Genomic DNA, 17,929 nt, shown 5'->3' on the forward strand with positions numbered 1-17,929 from the left:
GATACTTTACCATATTAATTAATAAATTGATTGCTGCTTGAATATTGGCCTAGTCAAGCTTCTTATTTGTAACAGTAACAAGCGGTTATCTTCTCCTTGGTGTTGATTTATTCTACTGGCATTCAATACTAAAATGTTTGTTTCCAAACTTGCTACACCAACCTGAAGTCCAGTAGTTTCTATCTACATATTAGCATTTGTTAGTGAAACACTAGAAAATCTACCCGAAGCATGCAATAAAAAGTTGCTATTATGTACAGGTTTAGTAAACAACTCATTTATTTTAAATTAAAACTTTGTTGTACATAGAGGAATCAAATGACAATGTAAGAAGTAAAGAGGCAGGCTTCCAATTCAGAAACTGGAATTACAATTCCAAGTTTTTTGCCTTAGAGCAGCATAGTTTAAATACATCAATTGCAGCACATCCATGAATAAAACCATTATCAGACTGACTGTATCCAAGAGTGTTAGAATTCTATTTTGTTAATGCAGCTCATCAATCTACAGCCATCTTCAAAAAATTAAACAAATGAGGAATAACACCAAAACCACTTCAAAGATCACAGTTGCTAAGAATTCTTCATTTCAGTTCAAATTTAGAACTTCAGTAGAGGGGAATCCAGATTTTCTTTGTTTACATCAGGGCTCAGAGTGATAAGAGGAGAACTCAAATCAATTAGCTGAAAGAAAAACAGAAACATATAGCGATTGTAGTCAACTGCTGTGCATAGCTACTGGCAGCTATAATCTCTATCATTCTCAAGTACTGTTCTTGTTTAGGGCTCCTAGTAATATCTAGAAGACAAATACAAGCACCACACTCAAGCTTTTGTGTTAAGGTTTTTAAAAACACACATTTTCAGCCAAGCACAGGATTCTCAAAAGGTGGTTATTGCCCATACTTACCTTAAAAACCTCAAAGCCTTTTCTAAGTTTCACTAACTATGCATATTGTAGTGACAGTGCCATCCAGACAGGACACAGCACTTCTGAACTCCTCTGAACATGCCCCCCAAAGTCAGAGATCTGCAATATTCCTCTTTTGACAAAATTTGAAGGGCCTGGTACTCACCTGAATCCAACTACACCTTTGTCAAAGGCTGCATCCTCATAGTTACCAGCATTCATCTGACAGTGATCTAAAGGCATCTGCCTTCAAGGCACTAATGCATAAAAATGCTTGTAAAATTTAGAGCAGATTCAAACAGCACACATCTTCCAACTCAGGAGAGGAGCTAAACAGGAGAAGCATTCCTTCTTTTTTGACTAAAATGAGCTGCTGCCAAGGACTGAAAATGTGCAAGAAAGGTGGAACAAGAATAAGCATGCCAACTCTGAAGCCAACATTCACTTCCTGCTTCAGAACAGTTTTGTTCTATAACAACTGCTTTAAGTCCTAAGTTCTTTCTCCATCCTTCTCCTTTTCCTATTTGCAGATTGCTCACTGAGCTGTAGTTCAGAATACATTGTTTGTTTTTAAATATGACATTCTCTTAAGAGCACCTAATTATGTATATCATATTGAGCTAATATTAAATAATTCCTACAGTATTGTGGAACTGCTCTGCAGACAGTTGACATTTTTCTGCTAACAAAACTTGCAGCAGATGATGTGAATAAAGCTTACCTTTATCTGCCCAGATAACACAGGCTTTGCAGAAGTAATCTTACTCACTTCAGGAGTATTGGAAAGGTCAATCAAAGGTCTACATTCACATTCAGGAGTGTGTGGGAGAGATTTGTCTGCTCCAATATCTAGCAGTAAAGCCTTAAAAAAAAACCAACAAAACAACAGGTTTTCTCCCTGTTCAGCAAGTTTCCTTCATAGACACTAAGGCAACCAATTTACCTTATACAGCTTTAATAATCACAGATTAGGCTTAATTTACATCTTGGTATCTTTCACACAGGATTCATTGCACACAGTGTAAAACCCTCAGCTCCTACTCTCTGGCTAGCATCACAGGGAAAATGCAGTAAGGCAAAGCAAAAGAGAACCCCTGGGGCATAAACCAGTTTTTCACTTGAAAGTATAGTTAAATTTAAAACAGAAGATTAGTAACTCTCTTAATATTTAAATTATTTAACTACAATTACTGTGCAATGTTATTTAGCCATATAAACCATTCTCTACAGCTTCACACTCTAGTTATCCTTTTGTCCAGTTTAACTACCCCAGACATGTACTAAGCAATTCTGAAACACACTTATATCACCAAGTAAGCTAACAGGGAACACACTGATAAAATAACATCAAGGAATTAATCCACAGATTATTCTAAACCTCAGTATTTGTAAATCAATATCCACTTTGTCAGGTTACTATTTCAGAACTACAACTTTAGCCCCTTCTTCTTAATGCCTGTGGATTGCCAGCTTTCAACAAGAAGCCACTACATGCTTGAGAGAGGGGAAGTGTTCACTGAAATAATTACTTGGCACTGAAGTTCACTGCTATATGGACTTTGGGGTTTAATCCTCACTCACTGTATGCAGATTTACACTCCTTTTAGGTGACTGAATTTAGCTACAGCAGTGTTTTGGGTTTGGAGGGTTTTTTTAAATCCCTGAAGGAGCTTTATGGCTGCAACACAAACTGCCCTGCATCACTACTTTTCTAATTGAAGCTACAAGGATTTCACAGTACTCTTCCAAAAGTAGAAATTTAATATACAATCTGCAAGTATTTGACAGTGCATCTGAGATGGGAACACACTTAATGGAAATACTGAGCATATGATGTTCAGTGCTAAATATAGGCCCTGGAGGGTGCACATGGTTACAGCCAATTTAGCACCACAATAAAAAAAAAAAAAAAAACATTGAGCTATCAGAGAGCATCCAGAGGAAGGCAACAAGGATGGGCCTGGGGGGGAAGCCTTATGAGGAGCAGCTGAGGGCACTTGGTCTGTTCAGCCTGGAGGAGAGACCTCACTGTGGTCTTGAACATCCTCACAAGGGGAACCAGGGGGGCAGGTACCAATCTCTTCATACTCGTGGTCAGTGACAGGACTCAAGGAAACATCATGAGGCTGAGTTGGGGAGGTTTAGATTGGATAGCAGGAATAGGCATTTTACTCAGAAGGTGGCTAGGCACTGGAACAGGCTCCCCAGGGAAGTGGTCACAGTACCAGCCTGACAATTCAGGAAGTGTTTAGTGTGATTCCTGGAGTGCCCTGTGCAGGGCTGGGAGCTGGACTTCATGATTCTGATGGGTCCCTTCCAACTCAGAATATCTTATTTCATTATTCTAATACATTTTAACTTCATGTATACTGAAGTGGTTTCTGTATTTATCCCTTATCTTGAAATAAATCAATAAATAATAAATAATAAATCAATAATAAATAATCAATAATCAATAAATAAATAATAATAATCAATAAATAATAAATCAAGCACTTTACTTAGTAGTTTTGTGGGAAAATATAGTGTCATTTCTTACCTCAGGTTGCTTCTCTTCAGCCAGCTCATTGTGTACTTCAGCCAGCTCATTGTGTACTTCTGCCTCTTTTAATGCATTTTCTGCTCCTTCTGTAGCAGTTTTCTCTGGTGAGAAGTTAAGTACAAGAGGTAGCACAGCTGGAGGAGATGTATCATCCTCTGAAGATGTCTGTGCCTTACTCTCTTGTTTCTGTTCAGAACTAGGGAAGAGTATCACAGATAACTGAGTTTTTAATCAGCATTAACTAAAGACAGAAAAGCCAATTTCTAACCTCATTGCCTCCTTTTTTACCCCAAGCTTTAATGACCAAAAGGCTACCAATATTTTTATCCAAATAAATGCTAGTTACTCACAAAACACAAAATATTTCATTCAGCAGAAAAAGTATAGCCTACCCATGCAAAAAAAGGATTATGAAGAATTTAATCTTACTTGACATTTCCATCCAGCCTAAACTTCACAACAGGTATTTTCGTTGTTTTTTTCTAAACTTGGAACAACTAGCAAAGAGGCATTGATTTTGTGTATCACTGAGCAACCCACTTCAGTCCCTGCTGAAAGGAGGTGCTGACACTGGCTGGAGGACCAGAGGCTGTAATCTGATTAGTATGATAAAGTCACTATAGACAGAATAATTGTTTCCTTGAGAGAAAAGACTATTTGAGACATTTGGCCTAAGTAACATGACACAGTTTTCTGAATCATGAATTATCCCTACTTTAATACAGTTCCTCTTCACCAGCCATAAAACAAGCCTGCATATGTATACATGGCCCTTGTCAGAAGATGCTGGGTGGATAATATGAAGAAGACAACACTACTTTCACATTAAAAAAAAAAAAAGAAAAAAGAAAAAAAAAAAAAAAGAAAATTAAAATATAAGTAAAACTGCTCAGAAAATAAAGTTCAAGTCAACAAAATCCTTGGGTTTTTGACTGATGCTTTAAAAAGTGTCATTTTACAGACTACTGGCAACAATATAAAACAAAAGTTAAAAGTAATATGCATTTTAATCAGCTGTCTCCCTTCATCAGAAGGCAACAGCAGAAAAACACCAGAGCATCGGACACAAGTCTTAAATTTTTTCCTTGCCCAAGAAATACAAATAATTTCCTATTAAAGCTGTAATTCTTTAGTGTTAGATATTGACTCACCTCAGTATGGCTTATACCATTTTACCAGTCACAAGTTTTAAGTTTTTATAAGGCCTAAACAGCTTTTGTATGCTCAAATGGTTTATTCTAACATTTAGCACAGACCCTTGAAACCCCAGAGTCATCACTAGAGTTCACCAAGAGGCAGTTTGCCTACAATACTCATCTCATACATGAAGATTTCTGTCTTACCCAGCTGTAAAAGTCTTTTTGGCAGAAAAGCTGAAGCTCTGCCGAAGAGATGCAGCATGTGGAGAAGTTTGCACTCTTGGTACAGTTTTGGGAGTCGCTGCTGGGAACCCCGAGATCCGACGGACGGGTGTAGGCAGGCCAGACTGCCTCACGCTGGCTGGAGTCATGGTGGCAGATCTCTCAGGAAAACAAAAACCCTGGAAGGCCTTATCTTCTGAGCCTTTCATAGGAGTGCTGGCTGCCATGGCACTGGAAGAGGAACAGGCTTTAGCCAATAGCCAATACCTTTTAGAAACTGTATGAATAACACTATTCTACCAAACTACAGAAATCCATTTCCCTTCAGTGAGTAAGGAAACAGTAGTCACCTTAAGATTGATAATCACAGCACAGTAAGGGCTTTACTCAATCAAAATTCTTTTATGAATTATTTCAGTCTATTTAGCACTGCAAAGAAACCTCTTCTGAATAGAGTGGGAGCGTTATTTGGTTTAGTTTTGGGTTTTGATTTGTTTTAAATCAGTTCCAATAGGTGAGTCTGGATTTCCCTCTACTAGAGTTTTGAATTTGAATAGACATGAAGAATCAGTTCCAATCAACATATCTAACTTGGCAGGTCTCAAGGCACTAGACAATGAGGTTAGAACTTTTAAAAGACTGTTGTGACACCCAACCATGTTGTATGCTAAGAAGGATGCACTCAATTTTCAGTGAAGCCCTACCTTCCAGGTGTGCCACAAAATGTTAATCCAAGAGATGGTGCTGCTTTTGGTGCCAACTTGCTTGGTGTTGCATCTAAAGAGAAAATTTTTGTTAGTTGCTATCAGATTCATATTTATTTATTTTATAGCATTTATCTTTCAGTTAAATACTGATTCCTTCCCAAAGGTGGACAGAAGTGTAATAAAACAAATAACAAGCCTTCAAGGTAACATCTGCTTTTAACAACCAAAGTAGAAGACAGGTCATACAAAGTATGTGCTTACCTTGAGTCTTCACAGGAGCCTTAGTTTGACTTGTGGAAGCAGACAAAACTCTAGCCTTGGGCTTTGGACACAGGCTTCCTTTTGTTGAAGTCCCATCTTTATTCTGCTGACATAGCTGCTGCAGACTGGAAACAGAGCTTGGTCTCCAAATCCCACTGCCTGCAGCCTCAGATGATGCTGCAGAAGCTGAAGATTTAGCCAGGCTTATGGCACTAGGTATTTTGGGAGTACTAGCTGATCTCACTTGCTTCCTGAATTTCTCAGTATTGGCAGCCTGCAGAGATGACACTGTGGCAGGTCTGACAAAGGCCAGCCTGCTTGTACCAGATGAAAGCTTAGAGCCATTCACACCAGCTTTTGATGGTATGCTTGACTTTCCTGAAATAGAAAGTTGTACTTTTATAGTTTTTGACTAAGCAGAATAATTATACTAACACAGGAAAGAAAAGCAGCAATTTACAGCATTTAAATTCAGGTTCAAACAGTTCAAGTTTAAGGAGAATGTATACAACTACTGAAAATTTATTCCTATTCCTCAAATTCTTTGGGAATTTTATTTTATAGTTTTCTCACCAAATTCCTGAATTACTGCAATCAAGTGAAAGAATATTCCTCAAGGAATGCCTGAACAGCTTGCAGATTCAAATCACTTCCAGCATTTACTCCCAGCAGAGCTGGCCCTGTTCCCTTAAGTAGATTTCTGTAAAGCTCTTACTTTCAGCCTGTAGGTTACTTTCATTAACAGGATGAATATTCTTGATTAGACAGTTCTATTGCATAAAACAGTTCATACTAAGCTTTTAATAATGTGTTATTATTCTCCCAGAAAGAAGGTGCAAAATAAAAATTTGCTCAAACTTGGTATTTTGATAGATGAAGAAGAACTGTAGTCCTTACATCTGTCAGTACTTCTAGGAGACTATTTTCCTTTGAGGCTTACTGAAATGGTCAAATTCATGGTCTCAACACAATTCAAGCCTCTTGGCTGTGTTATCTCCCCAAAGGTGTTTTTCCCATCTGCTTGAGTAAATAAAGCTCATCCTTTATTTAGGCTTACAGAAACATGGAATAATGCCTCCCCATTTCCTTCCAAATTACAGTTGTTTTGGTGTTTTGTTTTTTCTTTTAATTCCAGTCAGACAAGCTTAGAGCATTCAGAAGCTGACGTTCTTGGCTATAATAGAGGAGATCATGCATAAAGGGAAGAAAATTCCTTCCTTTCTAGCTGTGTCAGATGCTCACATGCAGGCATCAGGTTTGTGTGAATCTAGTCAATCTACAAATCATGAAAGTCCAACATTTATCTTTAGTCCACAGGGATTTACTGGGCTAGCCTAGAAAATTCTCCATACAAAATACTTCTTAGTGCTTGAATGTACTGAATACCATTAAAACCTTTCCAAATCCAAAGTCCAGAAAATGCTCAGCTATTTCAAAATTGATTTGTGGCACAAATCTGTAGTAGAGCAATTACCTTTTTTGCCTATAGGAGAAATTGGTAAACTTGAATTAAGACTTGAGTTCATGCTGGAAACTGATGATGAAGATGATGATGTAGTCTTCTTGGTGAGACCACTGGCAACACGAGGACATTTCAGGTATGTCATCTTCCTTAAGCCAGGCTGAATCAAAAGAAAAACATTTAAGACATTATTGTGCCATTGTCTTGGTATTGTTACTTTTTACTTGTGAATTTTAGAAGAGCTCCTTAACACAGATTACATTTTAAGAAGTGAATTTTCTTAGAGACCAATCATTGTATCTGGATTATTATACAGAAGCATCAGGTCTAGGAGGCAAAGTTATTTTTATTCCTGCCACAAAACTGAGTATGAACTCAGTTTTGGAATTAGAGAATAAAAAGAGTCAGCCTAGGCAGAATTATATCAGAGTCCTGTTATTTCTATAGGTGATAGTTCTTAAGAAGCCCCTACCATATCTTCAGTAAAATCTGTAATAGATACTAGAGGCCACGCTATAAAGTGTAGAGCAATAAAATCCAAAAGATATTCTATCAAAAGACTGGGATTTGTGCTCACAAGGTCACTAACACAACTGTTTCCTTGCTATCCCAGGATACATTTCCATTGACAAGGATTAAATAAAGCCACTTTTACACATTAAGTATAAAATTACACATGAAGTGTAACAGTGTAGTAATTTTACCAGCAACACAGCAGTGTCAGAAACCAGTTAGAAGCCAAAAATTACAGCATTCACAAAACCAGAATACAAACAAAATTTACTTGCAAATGCTCTACACTGTCATAATACACAAAGTAATCAGTTATTACACCATAGTACCTGCCCTCATTTTTTGTTCTATATGCATTTTCTGACTAAGGATGAGGTAGAGAGCACCAGGAGATTAAAGTCTGCTTTTGAAAATAAAAAGATTGTAGACAGATTAAATATTCATAAAACACAGACTTCACTTGAAGAAAACATTGCCCAGGACCTGACTTTACCTTGTCAATTGTCAACAAATTGCTTTTTCCAGAAGCAGATGATGGTTTTGCCATTGGCAGTTTGCCAATTGCTTTTGTATTTGTTTCCTTGGTTTCCTGCTCCCCTGTTAGGGGTAAACTGGCTTTTTTTGTAGGAGACACACAACTTTTAACAGGGCTTCTGTTAGGAGGAGCAGGAAGAGCATGGACTGGGCCATCTGACACGGGTTTCTGTGATGCCTTCTGAAAACAAGGGGGCAGCTGACATGCTGGGCTATCCTGCAAACAGTATGTCTCCCGTTTAGCGGGCCTGGGACTTAGTGCTATGTTTTTGTTTCTCAGTATCTTCAGCTTTGACTTTGAGTCCTCCACAAATGTTTCTACAATCTTGTTTTCCTGTTCTTCTGATTGGCTTATTTTGGTCTCCTTGTCCTTGCTTCCAGTCTGTATTTGCAGTGCCAACAAATGAGCTTCTTTGAAAATTTCCACAAATTTCTCTCCTTGAAGTGGGCTCCACATGAGTTTATCATCAAAAGCAGACACACTCTTTTTTGCTTCGATACTGGCAGCAATACATCTTTCTTTGTGTCCCACAGGTCCAACAAAAACTTCATCTTCATTTCCACTACAAAGAAAAATAATTTAGGCCAGCACCATGCATGTGTCCATTTAGGAGGGTCTACAGTACTTACATAACTTACCTTGTTGAAGAGAGTGAAAGGTCAAAATCAAACTTTTCATCAGTCAGAAGAGGAAGGTCTGAAACTGTAAAATGGATTTTGTCACAGCATGGATTTGCAATGAAAATGACTGCATTATGCTTTGGCAATTTGGTGAGTGATGTCAGCTGGCAAAAAGCTTCAGCTACCAAGTTTAAAATGCTAAACTTAGGAAAACATATTTTAGGTCCAAGAAATTTAAGGTACAATTGTGAATATGATCATAATTGTGAGATGCCCAAATATTGTGAAACAGCTTAATGGTAATTTCTAAGCAGCTGTAACAGCAACATGGAATGCAGCTTATCAGCAGCCTCCAATCAAAATAAGTGAGAACATGTAATCTAGAGCTATGTGACAGCGAGGACATGTAATCTAGAGCTATGTGACAGTCCATGTGTCCCATCCATCAGTACTTTTCTTGTTCAGGTTACTAGAGAACAGCAGCAGGAATCAGTGAGAAAGATTACTTTCCTCATTAGTTAATATATGCACTAAATAAATCAGCAGCTGATGGATAAGGGAGGAGCTCAGATTAGATATACAGAAGAGAGGTTGGTGACATCTATCACTATTACAGAAGTTTTAGCACCATGCTCCACAAGCTCCCCAGGAGGCTTCTGGGCAACAGCAGCCCATCCAAGGAGGTGAGTACACAGAGCATGATGTAAGGCAGACAGAGGATGTCTACTGCTCTGAGCTGGCCTAGCCTATAACAGGGGATATACCACATAGAGAATAACTCAACGTGTTCTCCACCTACCATTGCTCATGCAAATATCCAGCTTTTCTTCAGTCAAATGACTCAGGCTATCTATTGACATTTCTTTTTTTTCCTCCATAGTACCTGGAAAATATACAAGTAGACATGCAAGAGATTTAAAAAACCCCAAAACCGAACAACAGGCGCTCAGACTTTGATGATGCTGCTGAATTAGTGAGGAGGTAAACATTTCCTTTGAAGACTCTCATATTTAGAGAATGCCATACAGAATAGTGAGGGGTGGAAGAGTCCAATCCCGTATCAAGGCAGGGTCACCTGGTTACACAGGAACGCCTCCAAGTGGGTTAACATATCTCCAGAGAGGGCGAATTCATGACCTCCCCGGGCAACCTACTCCAGTGTTCTGCCACCCTCGTTCCTATTCACGCTGAAATGACGCTTCCTGTGGTTTAGTTTAATTTAGCATTGCTAGTCATCCTGTCGCTGGCACCACCCAAAGGGTGGCTTATGGGACGCCACGCAGTACACCGTCCCAACCGACCGCCCAACGCCCCACCTCAGCCGAGCTCGCACAGGTCTCCCCCTTCCCTGACCGCGACGGGAAGCGGGGAAAGGCCCCCGGACACCGCGCTGGGGCTCTGGGGCCGGACCCGAGCCGGGGCTTCCCCCTCCGCCTCTGCCATCCCCCCCCGCTCACCGCTCGCCCCTCACCGCCACCGCGCACGAGCCGCGCAGCACACCCGCCCCGACTCGGAAAGCGCGCCCCGCTTACGTCACGCGCCCCGCGCACCTTCATTGGCCGGTTCGAAGGATACACGAGCGCTCCCGGTGCATTCTGGGGCTTGTAGTTAGCAGGAGCCCCCAACGGTTGCTCTGCTGTCCCGTCCCCGCCTCTGGCACGGGCCCTGGCCATGGTGCATCACCCCCGCGGGCCGTCCTGGCTCAGCCCGGCTTGCCTGGCCGGCCTCGGCAGCCGCGGTGCTGGCTCAGCCTCAGCCTCAGCAGGGTGTGGGCATTGCCGAAGGTCTCGCCATGGGGCCGTGCTATTGTGCCTCCGGGCAGAGGCGCCGTGCTGGCTGCGGTGCGGCCTCCTCCACGCCCACGCCTTTGGTTTCCTTGACACCTTTGCTCTGTGTGGTTGTCCCAGTGGCTTTAACTTTAGAAGTGAAGATAGTTAACTTTAGAAGTGAAGCTAAACGGCTGTTGAGCTTGGACATCAGAGGAATTTAATCACAAAAAACATGACTGGACATTGGAATGGGCTGCCTGGGCAGGTGGTGGAGCCATGGTCCTGGAGGTGTTTGATGAAAGACTGGATGTGGCACTCAGTGCCAGGTCTGGTTGTCCAGCTGGTGCTCAAAGGTTGGACTCAGAGCTCTTTTCCAGCCTAATAGATTCTGTGATATCCCCTGCTGTGAAGGGGGTTTATATCTTATCCTAAAGTGGCATAAGGAGTAATGAGATCCATGGATGTCAGTCCCAGCTACAAACTATTAATTATCAGTCCCATTAAAGCAGCCTGTGAAAAACGCCAAACACTTGTTTTTTAAAAATTTTAAAAGTTTAATAGTAATAAAATGGTTATAAGAATAGTAATACAATTAGAGTAATAATAATTTGGACAATTTGAATTAGGACAATATGAGACAATAGAACCAATGAGTTATGGATGTCCGGGTACCTTTTCTGGGCAGCACGAGCCCAAAAAAGAACGCCATTAACAAAGGATTAACCCTTAAAACCAATAACCTGTTGCATATTCATACACCTCATACATGATGCATAAATTACATTCAAACCCAGGATTCTATCTGGTCATCATCAACTTCTTCCTCTGAATCCTAACAGCGCCTTTGAGGCAGGAAGAAGTTCATTTCTTCTGATAAGAGAGCAATAAATTCTTTTTCTCTGAAAGATTTAGGTGTCCTGTGGCTGCTATCTCGCTGTGAGTCCTTTCTTTAAAAAAAGTATCCTACATAGCATAGTTTCTATTTTAACATTTTTTATAATCTAAAACTTTATTTAACACACTGCTTAAGAGAATTAATACAGCATTACTTTCTAACACAACACATGTAATATTCATTTTAATATTTGCAAAACATCTTTCACAAGCCTGATTGTTGGAATCGTTTTAAAAGTAGAACCATGTTCATGAAAAACACTAGGAAAACACCACTCTTCACATTTCCTCTGACATTTAATGCTATGCAGTGCTTAGGGTTTTCTCTTCATGTATGCATGGTATGAGAAATTGAGTTCCAGTGATGTATTCTGTTCTAAGTATTTTTAGATTACTAAATCAACCAACTGGAATCTATCAGCTGAATAAGAATAGTTAATTATGAAGTGCAGATTTTCATATAGATAGAATATTCTCTAATCCTTTCTCCACTAGACCATTTGTCATTTTTTTTACCTTTCATGGAGCCCCACAAGCAGTATGTATGTGACTTGAGTATACAGCAAGTGTCTGTCTATTGGCAAATATGCACAATAAATAGCTGGGACAAAGAGGTTTCTGCTGAGTATTAACATGCTCACCTCACACTTCTCCCTCCCTTGGGGACTCCCACCTGGCTGGCAGAGGTCTTGGGGAACTGTCCAGCTCAGTTGCTTCTAAAATAGGCCAATCCTCATTGTCACAGTTTCTGTCTTCCATCTTTTTACATCACAATTTTCTACCTGTTCTCTTTGATGTTTTCCTTGTTGTTCCTTGAATTACTCTTATGGATGTAACAATTTCAATTTATTGGTTTCTTTTGTTTCTTTCCATTCAATTTTATGTCATTATAATTCCCACCTAGTCTGTTTGTTTCACTTTTTCTCTGTTTTCAAGACTTCATTTCCTTTCATGAGAGGAAATTCTTCACTTCCTCAAAGGAAATCTTGGAATTTCAATGAGGATCAATTTGGAAAGGTGTGGTCTATTTCCCTGCACTTCATGTCATCCCATGCCATTTGATCATTTTCCCTTTTTTTGCAGGTTTGTTTTTTTGTTTGGTTTTTTTTTAGCATTTCATTTCATCAATTTCTTCTTCTGTCTTTTTGTTTGACTTCATTCCCTGATTTTGGGACTTAAGTAAATTAAATTTTGGTAATATTTAGTCCTTTTCACTGCACCTCATTTAATCCCAATTGATTTTGTTGGAATCACTGCATTCCCAAATTTCCTTTTTTTTTCAATTGTATTTTTTAAAATCATATCGTGTTTCCCTTCCAGAGTGTTTGTTACACTTTCTTCTCTGTTTTCAAGATTTCATTGTTGAAATTTCTGAACCAAAGTGAAAAAATTATAAGATCATGGGATGACATGAAGCACAGGGAAATGGATCAAACCTTGCTAAATTGGTACAGTTTGAAATCACAAGATTTCATTTCCTTTCATGAAATGAAGAATTTCCTTTCCTGAAAGGAAAAAAAAGTCAGAGAAAAAAGTGAAACAGACTGGGGCAGGGTAATAATGACAAGAAATTCAATGGTCAAAAATAAAGAATTCCTTCTTCCAAGTCATTGTAATATTTATGGTTTTCTGTATTTAATATATTACTAATAATGAAGAATGAGTTTTTGTCCTTGGTAGCTTCACTGGTTCCAGTGACACAGTTTTAGTCACATGGGTCAACAAACTCAGTTTTCATTTTCTGAAGTGTAAGTGATTCTTCCAGGACATACTTGGAAATTACTAGTTGTTTTAATAAAACTAAAGGAACCAGTTTTATTTTTATAAAAACTTAAATGCTGTAACCAGGACATATGTGAAGGAAAGGCAAAAGCCTTTAGAAATGCACCAGAACTACAAGTTCAGATTTGTCTTAATAGCAATTATATGTGACAATAAGCTGAAAGTAACAGTTACATGAGCAATACAGTTACTTTAAAGATGATGCAAAAAAGTATTTTGTGAAAGAAGGTTTTTGGTCTGTCTTTAAAAATTGCAAATTTAAATGTTTGTTTATAAGCCCTACAGATCACTACAGGGGCATTGAATTGGTTGTACTAAACCCACCATTAACCCAGCTGGTCAGGCAACACCCAGCTTGGGAGGAGCTCTGCACTGGCACAGTCTCTTGGTAATTAATGGCTCCAGGTGGTCAGGATGTGGCTGTTACTAACCCTGGATGTCAAAATGTGGTTTTTGTGGTAATATTATTGACTGCTTATCAAATGTGATCATATTATAAAAATCAAACTTTTTTTAAAAAAACTATCTGCTTTTTTCAGAAAAAATATTTGATTATTACAGCACATGCAAGTGATGGTGGCTTGAAATTTCACTCAAGGCAATTTAAACCAAATTGCAGTTGTAGAAAGGAACCAAGTTTTACCCCAAAATAGCTTGTGATCTAATAGAAAGTAATTCTGTTACAGCTCATCCTGCATTTTTCATCACCACCACCCTCCATCTGTGCATTACTTGTGTTGTTATAAATTTGGCAACACTTCAGCAGCAAGCTACTGTTTATAACTAGAGATCCCAGCAGCTAAAAGAAGCCAGTCACTGGGATTACTCATAATTTGCCTTGTGAACTGCTCAAGGGAATTTCTTGAAGAACTGTGTCAAAATCAGCTTTAGAAAGCATTCATTTGAGAGCTTTCATTGACACATAGAAGATTACTGTTTGAGATTACCATTGGTCAAGTTGGTGGGCTTGGAAAGAAGATTCTTTTTATTGGTACTGAGAGAAAATTTTCTCATTTTGTGCAAGGAAACGAGGATAAAATAAGCTTTTTTCCTCTCTGCAAGAAGAAATCTGACGCAGTGGGAACTCAGTCAGCCAGACATCATGAATGCTTGCAGAAGGTAAGCTGCATATACTGCATTCCCCTCAGGTAGGAACAGAAAAGTAAACTATTGGCAGAATATTCCTCTTGTGGTCTTCACATGATGCTCCCAAATGATCATGAACTGTTATTTGGTTTGCAGCTACACATGACAGATTGTCCTGATAAAATTGTTAAATGTCTAATTCTGCATTTGCCTTCTGTAAAAGCTCAACAGCAGAACTTCTGTTTTATTGATTAATTCTCTTTTAGAGATTGCATTTCCTAGTCTTAGAGTTTTAACTAATCAGTTTTGACAGCTCTCTTCCAAGTGTGCCTAAGTATGTAATTTGTGGTTTAAAGTTTGTTTTTACTCATAAGCTTTATCTATGCTAACATTTGTGGTAATCTCTACTGTCACAGTAACAGCAGGAACATGTATGAACCACACCTGCAATACATCTAATCCATCTCAGACCCCTTCCTAACAAATGTGAAAATCACAAGCTAATTAATCTCCTTTTGGTGTTCCAGTTCAGATGTAATTGCACACATTAAACATTTCTTTTCTCTTAAAAAAAAAAAAAAAAGGGCAAAAGCAGCAGGAACAAGGACTTAGCCCTGGGGCTTAGCAGGCAATTTTCAGTGAAGATAATAACTGGAGGTCTGTTGCCATAGGTGAATATTCTAATTTCAAATCCTTTGGGAAAGGTGACAAAACAATGTCAAATGTTACTGCAGAGAATCCTGCAGACATGCTTTATGTAGTTACTCCTGACTGGTATCTTTGCCTAATGAAAAGATACCAGTTAGGAGTATCAGGATTCATCCTTGACACAAGTCCCCTCTGAAAAGCAGAGATAGAAAAACATGCCAGAACAGGATGGGAAGATCACATGCTGTGCTTATTCCCATACATTAAAGCTTTGAAAGCTGTAATTTTTTATTTGAACCCTGCCTCTTTCATAATATTGCAAAATGAAAGGGTCTGTTTTTTTCTCATACAATGATCTGTATCAATAGTGAGGAGTAAGAACATTGTTTTTCCTCTAAGCCCATATCCTGTCACTGTGCCTGTCAGTGGGAGAGAAATACCAAATGGCTGCTAAATGTTTTGCATTTCCAATTATAGAAATTATTTTATTAGCTCCAGACAATCTGAAGAGCTCTTTCCCAAATCTAGTCAGATTCAATGCACACTCTGGATTTCATTACAAACACTACTGAATTCTTAATAAAGAAGAATAATTTTTAACCTTAATCTTGCTTTTTATTATGTCAGGATACATTCTCTACGTGCCCACAGACAGAAACCTAATGGAAACAGAAGTGAGAACTGGCACAGCACCTCTGGGTTCCAGCAGCAGCACGGAGATTATCTTGTAACAGTCCACACCCTGTACACAGTGATCATCATGATCCTTCTAGGGGCACTCTGGGGAGCCTGGTCAAGGAAGGATTCATCCTTATAGCAGCAGTATAGGAACTTTCTCTGGCAAATATTTAAAGAAGTATTTGTGTCAATTATCCATCCACTCAAGAAGTACAAAAAATGGTCTCAGCATATTTCAGTTTACTTGAAACTGCTTAAGTGCTTGCTACTTGTGGAAGTGAATCTATGAAGCAATCTAACCAGCCATGTACAGAACATCATTTTGTGAATAACAAGAGACCTCCTTGACCTGTACACATTTATATTACCCTCAGCATGTAAATGAAACTTTAAGCATGATATTCTTGAAAGAGGAGTTCAACTTCTGTTTTATTGGTCAATATTTTGTATGTCCACCCCAGCTTTCCATTTGTGAACTTGCTGAGTCTCTACCTCTGCTAAATTTGCCTGTCCCAGTCCATGGTAAAACATACACTGTAAGCAGGGAAATAATCTGCTGTGTCACAACAACATAAGAAAAAATAACCAACAAACCCAGCTATTCTGCTGGCCAAGGAAGATCACTGAAAAAGTCAAATTCTCATCTCCATTGCTGAAGAGTTTCTATGGGACTTGCATCCATTATCTTTAACTTATGGTAATGACTTTGTAAACTCAGGAATAAAATTATGGAATAAGCTGCTTTTGTGAATCCTTTATCACAGAACCAGCCGACTCAGTCTTCACCTTGTATATATTTATCTGCAACCACCACTTGCTTTTCCACAATTCATGAACATCTCATGGCAGCACCAGCTCCTACAAACACCAGCCCATCCCTGATGGGGGCATTCCATACTCCCACATTTTCAAGGCAGTAATCCCACTCAGACAACCTGCAAGCTTTCTGAACATAGAGCCATTTGGCAGGTTCTGTTCAACTCTTTGTTGCCTGTCTACAGCTGATGAGCACACATTAGTGGACTGGCAGCTCTGAGGGACAGTGACTGTTGGAGACAATAGTCCAAGCCTTGGGAGCCTAAACTGAGCTTAAACCCCAAATTTTAGCATTGCCTAAACTAATACACAGTATCCCAATAAAAAAAAAAAAACAAAAAAAAAAAACAAAAAAAAAAACAACAAAAAAAACCCAAAGCAAAAACAAAACAACAAAACTCTGCAAGATATTTAGACATTTTACAGACTCAGATACACATTTGTAATCAGGTAGTACCTGCAGACAACACAATTCTTAAAGTATTGTGTACTCCATTTTGGTATCCATCCATAATCAGGAGGGGTATATAAACTGAAATGTCTCTGAGGAGAGCTCCAGGAGTGTTAACAAAGGTCAGTGTAGCACCAGAGACACTGGTGTCAGCTCTCAGCAGGCAGTGAGGTGCTGGAGTTGCTGTTCCTCCAACCAGTGTTACCCCACTGCACAGACACCACCTCAGCCTGCTTTAACGTGGCAGCAGTGCTTTGGTGATGCTCCCAAGGGAGCAGCACACAAAGGAATACTTAAGAAAACAGATGATTAGCACATTAAATACATTGTCATAGAACATACAGACCCAGTCATAAAACATGTAGGATGAACATTACAAGTGAACACAAAAGGATGGGCCCTCCCTTGTCAATATAAGTACATGAGATAGGAGAGCGACCTACACATTCTGACAGCAGCACAAAAACCCCCAGTGATCAGGGCTGTGGGACAGGCAATGGCCTCAGCATGCTGAAAGTCAAACAAAATCCCAAATGCACCCCACCAAGGGAAAAAAACCCCCTAGAACAATTGAACACACATCATGTGTTCACAACAATTGAATGCACATCATGATGTAGCATTAAATTGTCAAATTTATAAATTCTGCAGGAATAATCCTGCCTCTGAAGCACTGGAGGGCCAAATAAGGTACTGAAAATACTTCAGTCTCCTCTTTCACCTTGTGATAGAGGAGATGAGGTATGAAAGTTCATAAGTGACTGCTGCAGAACATTAAATGTTTTGCAAAACATTTTTCTTAAAATTTTGCTTTCCTTGAAAACAGCCTTAGTTGATTTAACAGTAACACTGGAGATCTAAATTATTTTAATGTGTTCAGAAAGACAACTGTATC

General features: G+C 39.1%; 1 protein-coding gene across 3 annotated transcripts; it reads right to left on the reverse strand.

The window, feature by feature from the left end:
• Positions 1-207: 207 nt before the first annotated feature.
• Positions 208-10,442, reverse strand: GTSE1 (G2 and S-phase expressed 1). 3 transcript variants are annotated; one of them, XM_074540018.1, is made up of 11 exons: positions 10,368-10,442; positions 9,710-9,793; positions 8,929-8,992; positions 8,249-8,852; positions 7,255-7,402; positions 5,781-6,158; positions 5,517-5,589; positions 4,795-5,043; positions 3,449-3,647; positions 1,631-1,771; positions 208-683 (listed from the first exon to the last, which is right to left on the reverse strand). In XM_074540018.1, the coding sequence occupies exons 2-11, from the start codon at positions 9,786-9,788 to the stop codon at positions 600-602; spliced, it is 2,019 nt and encodes a 672-aa protein (XP_074396119.1). In that variant the 5' UTR covers positions 9,789-9,793; positions 10,368-10,442; the 3' UTR covers positions 208-599. The 3 variants fall into 3 exon arrangements, with proteins under 3 accessions (XP_074396119.1, XP_074396120.1, XP_074396121.1); XM_074540019.1 differs by having other exon boundaries at positions 10,382-10,435; XM_074540020.1 differs by lacking the exon at positions 10,368-10,442 and adding an exon at positions 10,227-10,365.
• Between the last annotated feature and the right edge of the window lie 7,487 nt (positions 10,443-17,929).

This window comes from Zonotrichia albicollis, chromosome 4, assembly GCF_047830755.1.
Source record: "Zonotrichia albicollis isolate bZonAlb1 chromosome 4, bZonAlb1.hap1, whole genome shotgun sequence".
Taxonomy (NCBI): domain Eukaryota; kingdom Metazoa; phylum Chordata; class Aves; order Passeriformes; family Passerellidae; genus Zonotrichia; species Zonotrichia albicollis.

Bases quoted from the DNA above. Each gene is read 5' to 3' on its own strand.
- GTSE1 (XM_074540018.1), bottom strand. From the start codon at position 9,788: ATGGAGGAAAAAAAAGAAATGTCAATAGATAGCCTGAGTCATTTGACT. The intron at 8,853-8,928 runs GTAAGTTATGTA...TTTTCTTTGTAG, and splicing joins CTTTCACTCTCTTCAACAAG to TGGAAATGAAGATGAAGTTT. The intron at 6,159-7,254 runs GTAATTGCTCTA...TTTCTATTTCAG, and splicing joins TTCTCCTATAGGCAAAAAAG to GAAAGTCAAGCATACCATCA.